Here is a 19048-nt window from a genome sequence, read left to right as displayed (position 1 = left end):
AGACAACTTTCATAAACTCCTGGTAGGAAGGTAAAGTTCTACAACTATCCTGAAAAAGATACTAGGCATTAGCTTCTAAAGTGTTAAGACTACATATACACTTTAACCCAGAGGTTTTCCTCCTATAAGTACGTAGCAAAAGAAATGTACAATAATCTTCACAGCAGCATAATTTAAAATAGCCAAAAATTAGGCAACCCACAGGTTTAACTATAATGTTTACGACAGAAAGCATACTTAAGAGGTACTATTTAGAAAAAGCAGCAGCAGCAGCGGCATGTATCAAAAGGGCAGGACGATGGTACTCTTCTGTAGGGGAGGGAGGAAGCACTACAGTGGCTGGCAGTTTTCCTCTTCTTGACCTGATGGTGGCCACACGGGGATTCACTTCATAAAAATTCACTGATGTGTGCACTTTGTTTTACCCTTTTTTCTGTACTTCTGGGACTCTTACAATCCTTCACAGAAAGAAAAAATGTTGGAAAAAAATCTAATCTAAGCTATGGTGCCAGCTGCATGTCACTTGGAATCAGTAGTTACTTCAGTGTTTCCAATCATAACCTGAAAATACAGGACTTCTCCCCACATAATGCTGAACAAATTGTTATCACATCATTCTGAAAATTTCAAATGTTAAAGGCAAAGTATATGATCCTCTCAAATTAAGATATATAAAGAAAACACACTTTATAAAAGCAAAATTACTATTAGCAAAAAAAGTTACTAAAAAAAGATCTAGGAATTAAATAATTGACATGTCAAAAAAATTCCCATTTTCTTATAAACAGAAGCACAATAAGCTTCTTGTAAGTTTATTAAGGATGAAATTCTAAACTTACCTCTCTGTTGGGTGTACCCTCATCAAGTGACTCTGTAAATGAAGACGTCCTGCTCCTGGTTCTCGTTGGTGTTGAAGAACTGGAGGAAGCCTAGATTAAAAGATTATTGCACAAATTAGAAAGACTACACTCGTGAGCACACTACATACTATATAGTCCTTTCTCACAGTCCATGCCCAAAGAACCCAGTAAAAGGAAGGAAAAGAGCAAACACATGAAAAACAAAAAAAGGTAAGTGAAATGTCATTAACTAGCAGACCCAGGCTACCCACTGGGTCCTTGGTCTGATTCTGCCACCAACTTGAACTATGACCTTCACTAAATTAATTTTCTGAGTGCTAAAATAAACCTCAAAATAAGGTTGTGATGATAAAATTATTTTATTAGAGGAGACTGAAACCAGGTGAGAAGTATATGAAAACTTTCTATACAATCCTTGCAGCTTTCCTATAAATCAAAATTATTCTAAGTTCATTAAAAATAAGTTTGTCAATTCAATTGTGAAAGTGTCTTCCAGCTCTAACATTCAATTATAATGACCTGTGGAGGTAAATTGGAGAAGGCAATGGCAACCTACTCCAGAACTCTTGCCTGGAAAATCCCATGGACAGAGGAGCCTGGTAGGCTACAGTCCATGGGGTCAGGAAGAGTCAGACACGACTGAGCGACTTCCCTTTCACTTTTCACTTTCATGCATTGGAGCAGGCAATGGCAACCCACTCCAGTGTTCTTGCCTGGAGAATCCCAAGGACGGGGGAGCCTGGTGGGCTGCCGTCTGTGGGGTCGCACAGAGTCGGACACAACTGAAGTGACTCAGCAGCAGCAGCAGCAGTGGAGGCAAACACGTCTCTAGTCAAAGGTCTTACTCTGAAAACACTGGGCACACCACACCCCAGTACTGAGATGCCAGTCCATTAGTTCTGTGAAGGACTGCAAGATTCCTACAGTCCTTAGTACAAGAACCTGTAGGATAAATTTAAACAAGAAGCCCCAAACTGAAACTAGACCCTGAGGTCCACTCTAAGGTGAGCTAAAACCAGTCCTAAAAATATAAAGCCAACACTTCAAGATGCCCTCTCACCCATAACAAGATAAGCCTTAACTTATCTACACAAAAAATAATGTCTTGATGTCTTACCCTTTTGTAGTCTGTACAGCACTACATAAATAAAAAGCACTTAGTAAATATTTCTTAAAATAAATGAATGAACAAATGGAACATCCATCTGTCAAGTCAGCGTGTGCTGCTGTGTCTATGCTGGAACAGAGAGGTCACAAGAAACAGTGTACACACACATACACACATATGTGCATATTCAGTGTACAATTAAGTCTAACATTTCTAATCAACACAGACGTTCAGTAAATGGTCTTGGGACAAATGGCCATCCATATGGGGGAACAAAATCAGTCAGACCTTTAGTTTATACTTAAGCTATATTAAAGACTTAAATGATATTTGGGACTTCCATGGCAGTCCAGAGGTTAAAATTCCTCACTTCCACTGCAGGGAACTGCAAATCCCACAGTCCTCTGGATGGGGAACAAGAGGTGAATAAAACAGATTTTTATGTCAGAAGCAGAAATCGAAAGGAATAGTTTAATTGGGAGGAGGGGAAAACATCAACAAAATGTGACAAAAGTTAAATAAACTCTTTTTCTAAAAAGCTCTTATAAGTACTTAAGTCTGAACTCCAAAAACTCACCAACCTAGTCTTCTCTTCATCTAGGGCAGGTGACCTGAGCTCGCCCGATGAACATACCCACGTGAGACTCTGAGTCATATATGGGCGATATGAGAAAACAGACATGCAAAATTAATAAAGCTCGTCAGCTGGTGAGCGTGGAGAACAGGGCTTCCTGCAGTCATATGCAAGAGCTGTGCATGTGAGATGCAGGGCGCCAGACTGAGGCGGCTGCAACATTCTTAGTGCTGTCCCCCAGCTGGGCTGAGCAGAGCCATCAGCCCAGACTTTCAGGCCCTCCTTAAAACTCTGTAAGTCACCAACAGAATTATTTATTTATTAACAGATCCCTTTTCTGCTTAACTAGCTGGGCTGAGTTCTGTTGCTTACAACTCAGAATTCAAACACACACATACCTTCTAAAAGATGAAACAGAAAAATAAACACATGATAGAAGGAATGTGCAGAAGTTACCTTAAGGGACTCAACCCAGACAAAAAACAGGAAGAGTAAGGCCTCAAAATCGTAAGCAACAAAATAGTTGAATGTGAAATAAAGTTGAAGCCTTATCAATGTTTTAGAAGGCAAAGGAGAAAAGGAAAGATATACCCATTTGAATGCAGAGTTCCAAAGAATAGCAAGAAGAGATAAGAAAGCCTTCCTCAGTGATCAATGCAAAGAAATAGAGGAAAACAATAGAATGGGAAAGTCTAGAGATCTCTTCAAGAAAATCAGAGATACAAACAGAACATTTCATGCAAAGATGGGCACAATAAAGGACAGAAATGGTATGGACCTAACAGAAGCAGAACATATTAAGAAGAGGTGGCAAGAATACACAGAACTATATAAAAAAGATCTTCACCACTCAGATGATAACGATTGTGTGATCACCAACCTAGAGCCAGACATCCTGGAGTGTGAAGTCAAGCGGGCCTTAGGAAGCGTCACTATGAACAAAGCTAGTGGAGGTGATGGAATTCTAGTTGAGCTATTTCAAATTCTAAAAGATGATGCTGTGAAAGTGCTGCACTTAATATGCCAGCAAATTTGGAAACCTCAGCAGTGGCCACAGGACTGGAAAAGGTCAGTTTCCATTCCAATCCCAAAGAAAGGCAATGCCAAAGAATGCTCAAACTACCGCACAGTTGCACTCATCTCACACGCTGGCAGGAGAAGGCAATGGCACCCCACTCCAGTACTCTTGCCTGGAGAATCCCATGGGTGGAGGAGCCTGGTGGGCTGCAGTCCATGGGGTCGCTAAAGAGTCAGACACGACTGGGCAACTTCACTTTCACTTTTCACTTTCATGCATTGGAGAAGGAAATGGAAACCCACTCCAGTGTTCTTGCCTGGAGAATCCCAAGGACGGGGGAGCCTTGTGGGCTGTCTATGGGGCTGCACAGAGTCAGACACGATTGAAGAGACTCAGCAGCAGCAGCAGCACATGCTGGCAAAGTAATGCTCAAAATTCCCCAAGCCAGGCTTCAACAGTACATGAACCATGAACTTCCAGATGTCCAAGGGATTCAGAAATTGGGAGAGGGCTTAGAAAAGGGAGAGGAACCAGAGATCAAATTGCCAACACCTGTCAGATCTTCAAAAAAGCAAGAGAGCTCCAGAAAAATACCTACTTCTGCTTTATTGATTATGCCAAAGCCTTACTGTATGGACCACAACAAACTCTGGAAAATTCTTAGAGTTGGGAATACCAGACCACCTGACCTGCTTTTTGAGAAATCTGTATGCAGGCCAAGAAGCAACAGTTTAGAACTGTACATAGAACAACAGACCGGTTCCAAATTGGGAAAGGAGTGTGTCAAGGCTGGATATTGTCACCCTGCTTATTTAACTTATATGCAGAGTACATCATGAGAAACGCTGGACTGGATGAAGCACAAGCTGGAATCAAGATTGCCAGGAGAAATATCAATAACCTCAGATATGCAGATGACACCACCCTTATGGCAGAAAGAAGAACTAAAAAGCCTCTTGATGAAAGTGAAAGAGGAGAGTGAAAAAGCTGGCTTAAAGCTCAACATTCAGAAAACTAAGATCATGGCATCTGGTCCCATCACTTCATGGCAAACAGATGAGAAAACAGTGGGAATAGTGACAGACTTTATTTTGGGGGCTCCAAAATCACTGTGGATGGTGACTGCAGCCATGAAATTAAAAGAGGCTTGCTCTTTGGAAGGAAAGTTATGACCAACCTAGACAGCACATTGAAAAGCAGAGACATTACTTTGCCAACAAAGGTCCGTCTAGTCAAAGCTATGGTTTTTCCAATGGTCATATACAGATGTGAGAATTAGACTATAAAGAAAGCTGAGCGCCAAAGAATTGATACTTTTGAACTGTGGTGTTGGAGAAGACTCTTGAGAGTCCCTTGGACTGCAAGGAGATCCAACCAGTCAATCCTAAAGGAAACCAGTCCTGAATATTCATTGGAAGGACTGATGCTGAAGCTGAAACTCCAATACTTTGGACACCTTATGCGAAGAACTGACTCACCGGAAAAGACCCTGACACTGGGAAAGAGTGAAGGCAGGAGGAGAAGGGGACAACAGAGGATGAGATGGCTGGATGGCATCACTGACCTGATGGACATGAGTTTGAATAAGCTCTGGGAGTTGGTGATGGACAGGGAGGCCTGGGGTGCTGCAGTCCATGGGGTCATGAAGAGTCGGACACGACTGAGCAACTGAACTGAACTGAGGAAACTTACGTGTGCTTGTGTGTGCTTAGTCACTCAGTCGCGTCCAACTCTGTGGCCCATGGACTGTAGCCCTGCTCGGCTCCTCTGTCCATGGAATTTTCCAGGCAAGAATACTGGAACAGGCTGCCATCTCCTTCTCCAAGGGATCTTCCTGAACCAGGGATCCAACTCTTATTTCTTGTGTTTCCAGCACTGGCAGATAGATTCTTTACCACCAGCACCACCTGGGAAGCCCCAAAAAAATGACTAGAAGCCAACAGTGTGTTTAGAAAATGGGAAAGGAAAGCAGTCACTGGACAGTGTTTATCCAGGACTGAAACTAAATCACAAATATTCAGAACAGTTCAGAAATAATTCTCACTGAGGCTGAGGGAAATGTAATAACCATTCCCACTCATAGCCATGAATTTCAACTCATACCAGCTTCAAAGACCAGATGTTTCAAACACTACCAATATGACTGGGAGAAGCTCCATTTGTATCTCCTTTTATATGGTTATATGTAGTATCTCCTTTAATAAAAGGGCTACTGAGAGGGCAAAAGTTAGGAAAGTATTACTAGGCCACAGGAAGTAACTCATAGCCAACCCTCTCTGCTATGATTCCAACATCTCCAAAAAATTAGGGGGTTAATAATTCAGCTTTCCAAATACCCAGATGCCAAGAAAGGGCTACTCCAGACAAAGACCTCCAAATCACTTGAAAAGTGCACCTCTACTGTGAAACTTCTTAATTGGCACAATGATTTCTCATATGAGCCTAATCTTTAAATGGAGCTTCATCAGCTCTGGAAAAATCAGCAAAATCAAATGTTGGGGTTTATGAAGTTAAAGTATAGATTCTAAGACACACTGCCCTCAGAAAAGTAGTACCACATGGCCAAGCTTGGCCTGATGGTTTGTAGGTCTGCGTCTGGAGTTGCAAAAGTCATGAGGGAATGGACGTGACTGCAAAGTATGAAAATACGCAAAAAAACCTAACTGTACTTGAGTATTTATCGCAAAGTCTTGCATCTTTAACAGCTACCCTCACTTTAAAATATATAGGGATTTACATTCCTTCAAACTAAATTTGCTCTAATTAATCCTCACAGCCATGAGAAATCTGAAGACAGATGTCTAAGCTATTTGTCAAGAAACCTGATGGTTATATCCAGGCTCACAATATTTTTATTGCCAATTGAGTATTAATTGACCATAGCCCTCAACTTCATTATAAGAAAAAAAAATTTTAGTCACCGTGGTACTCAGAATTCAAAGATGACCCAAAATCACCCTCACCTTGCAAATATGCAGTATCACTGCCCTGATGATCTTACCTTTCAGAGCAAAAAGGATTTTGCAGGTATATTTAAGATTACTACTCAGCTGACTCTAAGCTAACTCAGAGAAAGGAGACTATCTGAATGGGACCAACCTAATCACACAAGCCCTTCAAATGAGTCCAGAGTGCGGCGGTGGGTACTCCTGCAGCCCTGAAGGAAAGCAAAGGCCTGTGAGGGTCGAGCGGTGAGGAATTGTGGGTGGCACTAGGAGCCAAAGACAGTAAGGAACAAGGGCCTGTGTCCCACGGCCACAGCCACGTGAGCTGGACCAGGACCCGCATCGCCAGCGAGAACACAATGTGGACAGCAGCCTGATCGCTGCTCGTGAGGCCCCGAGCAGAGAAGCCAGCCACGCCATGCCAGACTTCTGACACACAGACTGTGAATCAGGAACTGGGCGATTCGGCAGTAAGGTTGTGGTCCTGTGTTTCTCAACGTCAGGAAACTAATGCAGTCACCTTTAGGAACAGTAAGCTTTAAGATTTAACCATCTTGAATTCATAACTTTAGATATCTGTATCCATCTGACAATTCAGCTGTCTTAAATACAGTAGCTCTTCATAGGAAAACTCTCAGATAATAGAGCCCCAATGGAATAAACTTTGATTAACATAGTTTTGACCAACATAGAATTTCTCAGTAATACGAATATCTAAAATTTGTGTTGTTATCTTTAGAGTGTGCCGTTCAGCCTAAGATTAATGATTTTCAATGTCTAATTTTTTGGTATAGTTAAAATATATTAGATACATTTGATGTAATAGAGATTTAAGAGTTAGCGGCTACGTTTATCAACATTGTTCTTATACAGACAGCATGGTATGGTGAAAGAAGTTTGGCTGGGTTGTGGAATCAATTAGAGGATGGGGATCAACTTTTTTTTTAATGAAGGAATATTTGGGGTCAAAATATGGCATCTTATGTCATAAAGATGAAGATTCTATAAAACTTTTGTTTTTAGAAGTGTCTGTGCTAAAAGAATGTTATTGTTGTTTAACTGCTGGTCCCAGTGAAAAAAATTTGAGAAACAGTGATCCAGAGAGTACTGGGGAAGCGGATGAGGGACTCAGAAGAACTGCGCACTAGCCCGGATCTTGAAGTGTGCACCCTGATCCAGCCACACAAGCATTCTCAGCTTTCCACCTTCTTGTCAGGAAATTGGGGATAACTGTCCTCCATACCTCCATCTGTTTTAGCTTGTTACTAGTTTAGAAACTAGATAACTACATCTAATAGAATTGCAGACAAAATAAACATAAGGAAATTCTAAATGAGGGATTTTTAAAAAACTGTCCTTATTAATAACTTACATTAACTATGCAATATGAAGTTAGTGACATTAAAATTTTGGCTGCCCAGAAGCCTTTTGACACTACTTACTTCTCAAATTATAGCCCAAGTAGACGAATGGCATTCTCACACAAGCCTAACATCTGGCTTCTTTTCTCCCTGCCACACCCATGAGTAACCAAATCACAGCAAGGACACAGCCACAGACTCCTCCTCACCACGTACTCCTGAAAGTCTCTGCCAATCTACCTGACACCCCAGCTATAAAGGAATGGCCAAAGTAACCTGGAGTTAATATGTCACATAAGCCTTTATCTACTAGTTACAAAATTATTAGAACTTTCCATCATGTCTTTAGTAAAGTACCTTCTATATCCTGACGTCTAAACAGTAGTGCCGGAAATGAAATATTGCTGCTTATGTTATAAATGTTCACCTCTCAAAAATAGCCCTGTAATATAGTTTAACTCCACTCATTCAAAAGTAATTTAAGGAGACTTCTAGTTAAAAATATGGTAGGTGAACCAAAGTTTCTTATTTTTCTCTCCTTTGAAAAGAGTTGGGGCTTCCCTGGTGGCTCAGTGGTAAAGAATCCACCTGCAATGCAGGAGACCTGGATTCAATCCCTGGGTCAGGAAGATTCCCTAGAGAAGGAAATGGCAACCCACTCCAGTATGCTTGCCATGGGAAATCCCATGGACAGAAGAGAAGAGCCTGGAGGGCTACAGTCCATGGAGTTACAAGAGTTGGACATGACTTAGCAACTAAAACATCACCCAAAGAGTTAAATTTCAACCAATTTTCAGAAGAATGAGTGTGAACGAAAGAATGCTAAAGTGAAAGTACAGCTGAGAATACTACAATCCCATGGAGAAGGGAACACTGATAAGAAGCAAGCCTATTTTCATCTCCAGAGCCCTAAAAAGATTTAAGACTTCCAAGTTACAATGCAAGTTATAATGAAGATGTTAACAGGCAGGACCAAAATCAGAAAAATTGGTTGAAAGATCCCCATGTCCCTGGTCCTACCTTACACAGCCTCTGAAAAACCAAAGAAAGGTTTATTTTTCTGGAGCCATTTCAGCTCCAACCTGGATGAAACCAAGCACAGTAAGACAGGAGTGAAGGGCAAAGTGTGTGACTAAACCTAGAGGGACTAATTAGGTGATATTCTGCACAGCGAACAGTGGAACCTCCAGCACAATGCTTCCGAAGCAGCTCGGCTTATAACCTGGCACCCTCTGCCCAAAAAACAAAGGGCTTCACTGGAGAAATCAAATGACATCTTAAAGAGCTCAGGTTATCAACAGGTAGATAGTTCTCCCGATAACAAAGCCAATTGCAGCCTATCACCCAGCAGGGAGTCCCAGTGTTGATCACATGATACTTCTAGATAGCATCAGATTTTTACTGTCTTGCCTTTTAATATGGATACCCCAGAGCAGTCAGTAAAGAAAATTTCCAATGTAAGAGCCAACAACAACAAAATCCACCAAAAAAAATTAAAAGAAAACTTCATAACAAAAGAAAAAAATCAGAGCTATAAGACATATCAGAGGACTGACTGCTCTGGTGGTCCAGTGGCCTAGGACTCCACACTCCCAATCAAAGGGACCCAAGTTTGACCCCTGGTCAGAGAGCTGGATCCCACAAGCTGCAATTAAAGATCCCACATGCCACAAGTAAGACCTGGTGCAGCCAAAATAAATAAATTTTTTTTAATGTTAAAGATATATCAGTATGGCAAGAGCAATGCTATGAAAAAGCAAAAGACAGTAAGAAATAGCCTTTGGAAATTTTAAAAACAGAGTAGGAAAAACTAAAAATTCAATTGAAAACTAACATTGTAGATTAACCATACTTCAAACAATAAAGAAAACAAAAAACTCATGGAACAGTAAATTGAAGCAAACTCTCAAAAATAGGACAAAAAAAGGAACTTCTCTGTGGTCCAGTGGTAAGACCCCACACTTCCACTGCAAATAGAACAAAAAACAAATTAATTAATTAAAATAGACCATGAAGGGTGAAAAATAGTAAATAAGAGACTCTATCCTGAAGGTACAAAAACTAACTGGTCTTCCAGAATAGAAGAGAAAAAACAAAAGAGGGAATTATCAAAGAAATAATATCTAAAAGTTTCCAAGAATTTAAGCACAGGAGTCACCATACTTAGTGAAGCACAATGCAAAAATAAATCTACACAAAGGCATGTTCACCATAAAATTTCAGAAAACAAGAGAAGATCCTAAAGTCTCCAGAAAGAACACGGAGGATAGAGCTGGGAGGCTGGAGTAGACAGTGTGTTTTGTTTTGTTTTAGCATAATAGTTTTTTAGCAGTACTTTATCTTTTAAAACTACAGAATGTATTGTGTGTGTGAGTGTGTGAAGTCGCTCAGTCGTGTCCGACTCTTTGCAACCCCGTGGGCTGTAGCCCACCAGGTTCCTCTGTCCATGGGATTCTCCAGGCAAGAATACTGGAGTGGGTTGCCATTTTCTTCTCCAGAGGATCTTCCCAACCCAGGGATCGAACCCGGGTTTCCTGCATTGCAGGCAGACACTTTATCCTCTGAGCCACCAGGGAAGCCACAGAATGTATTACTTTGATAAAAATAGAAGTAAAATTTCATTTTAAATGTTTATTTAAAAATCATGAGTATCTAGTATATCCAGTAAAAGGTACCCCATATAATTTAAAAGCATAATACACAGACTAAAAGATGATCTATTTCTCATCCTAAATCTCATCCAACAGTTGGTAACAAATCATAAGTGAACTGATGTTATTCCCAACATTTTAGACACTAGCTACTGTTAACATCGTCCATGCTAACTTAAGTCAAATAACTCTATAAAATGAATAAAATAGAAAAATCAGACATCTTTACTCATCTAAGAAATATGCATTTGTTAAGAATTCATAATTTAAAAGACAAATATTTAAGATAAATGCATGTTTATGCAAAAAGTGGTAATTAGGCTTCCAGTACAAGAATGCAGACTGAACACTGTTTACTTCTCTTCCTCCCAAAAACCCACTGAAATAAAGGTTTAAAAAAAAAGTAGAAAAACAGATAAACTAAAACTCTAGAACAAGAGAGGGAAAATCATAAGTAAAAAGAAAACAAATTTTTGAAGAATAAAGGCAAAAGGATTCTAATTGGTGGGGAAGTCAGGGCAATGGAGCCGTAACTCCAAACATACGCAGAAGGCAGCTCTGGGAGAGGCAAACAGCAGGGGTAAAAATCACTAGAATGGGAGGTTACTACTCTCAGGAATGTGTCTCAGGTCTGTCAAACAGGTACACCTGAGTCAGCCTCCTTCAACCCAAACACTTCCCCAGACAAAAGAAACAGCCAAATACAATGAGTAACACCTTGGAGGAGTTAGCGCTCCAACTGCAGAGGCTGGCACCAGAAAGCAGTAGGGTAACAACACACCCAGTTTCACCAGAGCAATCCCAGTCCTGCCCAGTCCACATCAGTTTACGTTTCAAGATAATTACCAGTATCCCCATTCATTAAGAATGTTTGGGTAATAAATCACCCACCTGGTCTTCATAAATATAAACCAACTAACAGCAAGACATTTTTCTCAAAAAAAGAAAAACAATATGACCAGTATGAATACATACAACTATAACAACCTAGAACAATCTGATAAATCAAGGAACAGACTTTAAATATGCTTGTATAGATAACACATAACATCCTGAGAGAGTTTGGGGATGCTCTAGTTTCCATTAAACCACAAGCTGCTGCTAAAAATAAATAAATAAATAAAAGTACCGTGGTTAGCAGAATGGACTTTAGAGCAAGACTGCCTAAGTTCCTATCTCAGCTTTATCACTGAGTTGTGTGGTACTATCTGTCTACACAGACAAGTTACTTAACCTCCCTTGGCCTCCATTTCTTATCTGTAAAATGAGGATAATACAAATCCATACCTTTTATTATTTCATGTATTAATTTAGATTATACATGCAATGAACCAAGAAAACACCTAGGTAAAAATAACTACCCAATGTTGACTAGTGTTCATTTGTGGAAATTAAATGTGATGACTAGAATAAATTCAATAGAAGCAGCTGAAATAAAAATTTTAAATCTTTCAAAGCAATAGAATAAACAAGAAAAAAGGAATATATCAAAAGAGGGGGAAAGGATATACAGAGAATTTATTTAGAAAGATTAATAAGATTTAAAAAAGAAAAAGGGGAGACTAAAAAAAAAGGAAAGAAGAAAACTAGAAATTTTTTAGCCTCAAAGAAAAAGAGAAAAGATTCAAAGATCAAGTTAACCACCAATACAGAAAAGAACAAGTTTGAATTAGACTTTCCATTTGCACACAGGATGCTAGAAGATAAGACTATGTTCCTTCAGAAGGGACTCTTTTCCCTGTTTGTGAAATTTTTTTTATTCCTATTACACAAACTATTATTTTGAGACCCCAAGTTTGGGGTGAGCCCACATTGTTTCGTTTTGCTTTTTATTGTGGTAAAGCATACGCAACATAAAAGTTATCATTTTAAACATCTGTAGGTGGACAGTTCAGTGGTATTAATTATACTCACATTGTTGGACAACCACCACCACTATCCGTTTCCAGAACGTCTTCATCCTCCCAAAGTGAAACTCTATCCTCATTAAACAGTAATTCCTCATTTCCCCCTCCTCTCTTCAGCCACAGACAACCACCGTTCTACTTTTTGCCTCTATGATCTTGACTAATCTAGGTACCTCACACAAGTGGAATCACAAAATAGTCCATTTGTGCCGGTGCTTTTTATAATTAAGTTTTAGTAATATCTGAAAAGGGCTGCAAATGTTAAAAAAATATTTTTTTATTCATGGCACTATGAGGATAGGGAGGCCTGGCAGCAATGATTAACTCAGCAATGAAACCCTTCACCAACATGATTTTTATCTTTAGTAAAGCCCTATGCTAACCAGGACTTTCAAAATACTCCAAACTCTCTGTGCTGTTTATGGTTCAGAGGTTGTAAACAATCATGTGTGTAGTAGCAGGAGTGTGGATAATCCTGTCACACAACCTAGTCTGCCAGCAGAGAGGTTTGACCTAAGACACTCCTTTTATATGCAGGAGACTACTAACTGGAGCTCTAAGTTAATTTTCCAGAGAAAGGTGGTCGGGGATAGCCCCTGTTAATGTCAGAAGAGTGTAGGATAACAGACAGATTTTGGTTTCGGGGGTAGATGCTCGAGCAGATCTAGGGGACCTCTTGAGTCTTGATCCGCCTCACCCGCGTGACCTTGTCATGGATGGGGTCGGGGAGTTATACATCCTAAGAAATTAGAAAGTATCCTATATTACTCTTTATTAATTTTTATCAAATTTATTCTAAGGATTTTAAAAATCTAAGTATAGATATTTGTTGTTAAAAAAGTAAGTGAAACTTGATTTGAAATTGTTTAATTTTATTTTTAAAGTCAGAGTTGACCAAATGTTTACTTAAAATAATATTTGCCAAAGAAGGGTTCAAATAATCTCAGCTCCAAAGAGAAGTGACTGGAGACTACAAAACGGTGTCTTGCTTTTATTGAATGCTTTCAAAAACTGAAGGAACCCCAAAGTATTAATATCACGAACACTATCATTATTATTTTACTGAAAAGTTTTGCAAGTATTGTGATGTAAATGGTTCATTTATCCCAGAATTATCAACACCTGATGACTCACTCTATTTGAAACATACCTGTCAAGCAATCTCACCTCCGGAAATCAAGCTAAGAACCAGGAAATATGTACACAAGGGCCTCCAAAATCTCAAAACAAATGTCTCAATTCGTATTAATGCACTAAAATGCATTAAAGAATCCCTTAGGTACTTGCCCTTATTTTACACAAAATTTTAGAAATTCAGGATCTTGTCTTGATTTAAAGCCCAAAACAATTTAAAACCTGAGAGAAGATAGACATTGGGCAGATAGCAAGGGAGGCTACAAAGTAATCAGGAAAACTAGACCAAGAACAAACACATAAATCCTCCTGAGCAGGTAAAAGCAAACTGTCTTTCACACCCCATTAAATTCCTGAGGGTATAGCACTCTCAACACAAAATAATTTATATTCAAAAAACAAGACATAATATTATACAAATTCAGGATCCTTTGCATGAGAAAACAAGGACATGTTTTATCTGTTACAAAAAGATTACCCCATCCAAAAATATTTGTTTTGCTTAATTCACACTTGAAAGAAATTCTTAACTCTAAAAATAATAATCCAGAATTTCTCAACTTGAAGGGTTCTAAATAGTTAAGGATCAAGACAAGGAACAGAATCAAGTTTCTATCAGCAATTGATCACTAACAATTTACTTTTGCATTCTGGATAAATATATATATATCTACTATATATACACACATATATACCACTATATATATACACATATATATCCATTATATACACACACATATAGTTACATCAAAAAGGATCATTTTAAATCTTCTGTACACATAGTGCTATTTCTTGCTCCACACGCACTGTCTTACCAGAGTCATCAACCCATATGAACTAGAAGCCCTGATGCATTACCTGTAACGCCCTTTTACCATGATTCTAAAGACAACCTCGGGTTTCCCAAGTGGTTCAGAAGGTAAAGAATCCGCCTGCCAAAACAGGAGACACAGATTCAATACCTGGGTTGGGAAGATCCCCTGGAGAAGGAAAAGACAACCCACTCCAGTATTCCTGCCTGAAAAATCCCATGGACAGAGGAGCCTGGCAAGCTGCAGTCCACGGGGACGCAAACAAATGGGACAGGGCTTAGCGACTGAACAACAACAAAGACAACCTCCCTTTGTTAAAGATTGATAGTAATTCTTTTTCATGAAAAAAAGATAACATTTACAAATAAAAAGCCAGCAGCTTGGAGCATATCCTTCTTAAACTATTTTCACTATGTCATACTGTCCCCACAAAACTGGGATCCCACTTTACATGCTGTTTTCCAATCTGTCTTTTAATACAAGTTAGAGCCTACTTCTCTGTGGGCTCTAACTCTAGCTGTCTGACATCAGGAAAGTTACTTAATCTCTCTGAATCCCATTCCAGGTATGGAAGATTCTACCTTGTAGATTTATGTGACAATGAAACAAAATAACCCAAGCAAAATACCTAGCACAGTAAGAACCTAATAAATGTTGGTGTTTTTTTAAGGCTGCATAATAACCAACTATATGACTAAACTTATCTAACCAATTCTCTACTGCTGAATATTTTTGGCCACATTTTACCTATTAAAAACAACACTGAAGTGAAATTCCATGTGGCTAACTCCTTAATACATCCTGAGTTCTCTCAGAATTTTTAGAGGTGGCATCCTGGATCCGTGATACGTAGAGTCCCTTACATTCACTGCTGTGCCTCTTTCCCCACATTTCTCACCTCATTTTATTTTTTCTTTCTTTCTAAAATTAACAGTGTTTTGTAAAATTTTAAAAGCTCACAGTAAATGTAATCTATTTAGTATTGGAAGTAATATATTTAGTATCCAAATCTTAATCACTATTTACAATTCCCTTAGGAGAATGAACAAGTTTTCAGTACCATATTCTAATATACCTCAACCACTGTTTCACTCTAAGAAGCTTTAAATAAACTTCAATTTAAAGTTTCAGAATAAATTCAATGCAATAGATGCTTGATTTAGTAGTTATTGGTCATTAGTTTTTAAAAGTTGTGTAAGATAAATGTTCTGTTTAAAATGTTTTAGAAATGCCTGCCAAGTAGTCAAAACCCAGCTTTTCGTGTAGACACTCTAAATCTGTTGAGACTCAGATAGGAGTCTCAAAAGAAGCAATTTTGCAGAAAGAAGCAATTTAGCAGAAGCCCTCCTCATTGCTGAAAGAACCACGTGCTGCCGGCACCAAAACACACATTCACAGCTGCTTAGGAGACTGTTTCTGCTTCGTTAAATTAACACTACTAACGCGCCTCCTTTTTCCTGGAAATTGTCATTTCCTGAAGCAAGAGCATTCGTGAAAAACAAACATTAACAAGACTCCTGAAGAAGCAGAGCCGAGCTGCGGACGCGCGCAAGCCCTGCGGGCCCCACAGTGGCCCGCCCCTCCGCCCGTCCCGGATCAACCCAGTTATGCGAAGTGACGAACTCGTGACAGCCTCGGGCACTGGACGCCGGCCACGCCGCCACCTCTCTCGGGTCCAACGCTTCTGCAAGCAGCCCGGCCAGGAATGGCTCAACCCCTGGCCCTCACGCCTGGACCAGGGTTTGGAATTAAGACTCCGTCACGGGCCAGGGGCCCCTCCGTTAATCAGTCTCGGGTCGGGGATGAGAGGAGGGGACAAAGGTCAGATATTACAAGGGATCCTGGTTTTCCCATTCCGCCCTCACTCCTGAGTTGGGGGTCTCGAATGCCTGGGGAAAATCTTCTGTATGGGTCAAAAACCATGCAAGATCAGAGCTCCTCTCACTTATTCTCAGACCAGGCTGGGCATCAGGGGTAAATTAAGAGGTCAGGTGTCACAAACCCTACCAGCCCCAACCTACTCTCCAGAACGGAGTTCTGGGATGGGGAACCCGGGTCAGGACTCACGGAGGACCTGGACCGCCCTGAGCTCATTCCCAGGGAAAGACCTGGGGGAAGCCTCTGGTGAGAAGTCAAGCGTCAGGGCAGAACCTCCGCTCCCCTTTGCCCACGAGCGGGTGTCAAGGGTTGTCGGGAACCAGGGGAGTGCGGAGGCCATAGTACCTGAGTAGAGGCCAGCGCCTGCTGGAGCTGCTGCTCCTCGCTGATCTTTTGCTTCAGTTTCTTGAACATCGCGCAACGCGGGGTCCTGAGGTGGATGAGACCTGTGGGGCGAGTGCTCAGAGAGACCCGGCCGCGGCGGCGGCGGAGGCTTCTCTACACCACAGACCGCGGGGGCCGGGCCTCGCCGCCTCCTCCTTGGGCTCGCGGGCCGGTCGAGACACTCGTCCTGCGGGTGTCGGCGTCGCCGCCGCCGCGTCTCTCTCTTCTGGGTGCCACCGGTTGGCCTCGGCCCCCCATCCAGCCCCGGCGGCGGCGGCGGCGGCGACAACGGCAGCAGGTGAGCAGTGTGAACAAGGCGCCTGCGCGGCCTACGTGGAGATCGGCGAGGGAGCGCTACCGAGCGCCGGAGGGGACAAGCTGGAAGTCCGGCCGGCGCATGCGCGCTGCAGGGTCGCTCCCGGAAAGTGCGGGACTCCGCGCTGCCCACGCTCACTGCCCGTAGACTTGCCCTCGGAGCCCAAGCGTGGGGTGGTCTGAGCCCTACGCTGACACACACCCGGGCTGCGGTGCTTCGAAGTCAGGTGGGGAGGGTGCCGCTTCTCTCGAGGACCGCAAAGCTGACTGTCCCGCCGCAAAGAACCTGTTTTGTGGGTGTGAGAAGAGGAGATCCGGGGGACCTGCCGGGGACTGTGATTCACAGTGTGCTTTTGTTCAGTATTTGTGATTTGGATTTTCTGTCTTCAGTTTCTCGTATTCCTACTGCTTCGCAGAGTGGACCTTTCCCTTTGCTGGGCTCTTCCAGGGGTCAAGAAGTGCCTGATAGGAAGCTCCCAGGGTTCAGATGTTTCAGGCTGATATAGTTTGGACATTGCCTGTATATATATAGGCTTCCCAGGTTGGCGCTACTGGTAAAGAACCCCGCTGCCAATGCAGGAGACTAAGAGAAATGCTTCCGTTCCTGGGTCGGGGAGATTCCCTGGCGGGGGACAGGCAACCCATTCCAGTATTCTTATCTTAAGAATCCCATGGGAAAAAAAATTAAAAAGAATCCCGTAGACAGAGGAGCCTGGCAGGCTAGTCCATAGGGTCGCAAAGAATCACGGCTGGAGTGACTTAGCGTTTGCACGCACACATGCTGTGTGCTTCGTTCGTTGGGTCAGTCGTGTCCGACCCACTGCGACCCCATGGACAGAGCCACCAGGTCTCCCGCATTGCAGACGGATTCTTCACTAGCTGAGCCACCAGGAAAGCCCAAGAATACTGGAGTGGGTAGCCTATCCCTTTCCCAGGGGAACTTCCCGACCCAGGAATCGAACTAGGGTCTCCTACATTGCAGATGGATTCTTTACCGGCTGAGCTACCCGGGAAGCCCTCACATTCATTCATACATACATACATACATACATACATATGTAATATATATCGTGAATTTGAGCGAACACCAGGAGACAGTGGAGGGAGAGGAGCCTGGCATGCTTCCGTCCATGAGGTTGCTAAGAGTCGGACACGACTTAGCAACTGAACAACAAATATATGTATTAAAATATATAAATTACTGAAATTGGTGTATTTTCACATATTCCTTCAAAAATCTTTATCATTCTAAGTGCCAGGTCCTTGGTGACCTTTCCCAGTCCTTGACAGAACAAGTAGACAAAAAAATTGGTAACAATGTGGAAAAGTTGGGTCAGCTAACTTTGCCTTATCTTTTTTTTTTTTGAAAAGACAGGAAACCTGCAAAATACATGCTCTTTTTGGATACACGTGGACCAGTCACCAAGATAGAAGATGTGCTAATTCATAATACAGCTTTCAGTTTCAAAGGATTAATATCATATAGTGTGTTCTCTGATCATAAAGTAATTAAATTAGAAATCAGTATCAGAGATATATAGAAAAATTCCCAAAAGTTTGGAAATTATGCTGTGCACATCAAAATAGTTGATGGGCCAAAGAAGAAACCACCAGGGAAATTAGAAAATATTTTAGAAGAATGAAAATGAACCAAAATTTGTGAGGTTCAGCTAAAGCAGTGCTTAAAAGAAAAATAACAGTATTAGGTGCTTTTATTAGAAAGGAAAAAAGATTGGAAATCAATAATCTACACTTCCACCTTAAGAAGTTTGTAAAAGAAAAATTTTAAATCAAAGTGAGTAGAAGGAATGAAATAAAAGATACTGAGCAAAACATTAATGAAATATAAAACAATAAAGAAGAAAACAACAAAACTAAAATTTGGTTCTTAAAAATGATTAATAACATTGGTAAGCCCCTAGTAAGACTCATGAAGAGAAAGGAAAATACTAGTTATCAACATAAGGAGTTAAAGAGTGCTTATCACCACAGATTCTATAAATATTGTAAGGGAATACCCGACAAATTATCACAACATAGATGTCCTTCAGTCAATGAATGGATAAACAAACTGTAGTACCTTCTTACCATGGAATACTAC

General features: G+C 41.0%; 1 protein-coding gene across 1 annotated transcript in view; it reads right to left on the bottom strand.

Annotated features, from left to right (window-relative positions):
- Positions 1-16662, bottom strand: part of GOLGA4 (golgin A4) — a 103250-nt gene extending 86588 nt beyond the window's left edge. Inside the window, exons 1-4 of the mRNA XM_068983096.1 lie at positions 16594-16662; positions 15814-16054; positions 6708-6946; positions 840-929 (exon numbers count right to left, since the gene is read on the bottom strand). Coding sequence (XP_068839197.1) covers positions 840-929; positions 6708-6946; positions 15814-16054; positions 16594-16662 — 639 coding nt within the window. The remainder of the gene's footprint in view (positions 1-839; positions 930-6707; positions 6947-15813; positions 16055-16593) is intronic.
- Positions 16663-19048: the final 2386 nt, after the last annotated feature.

The sequence above is a fragment of the Capricornis sumatraensis genome, chromosome 10 (genome assembly GCF_032405125.1).
Source record: "Capricornis sumatraensis isolate serow.1 chromosome 10, serow.2, whole genome shotgun sequence".
Classification (NCBI taxonomy): Eukaryota; Metazoa; Chordata; class Mammalia; order Artiodactyla; family Bovidae; genus Capricornis; species Capricornis sumatraensis.
This window is presented reverse-complemented; position numbering and strand designations above follow the sequence as displayed.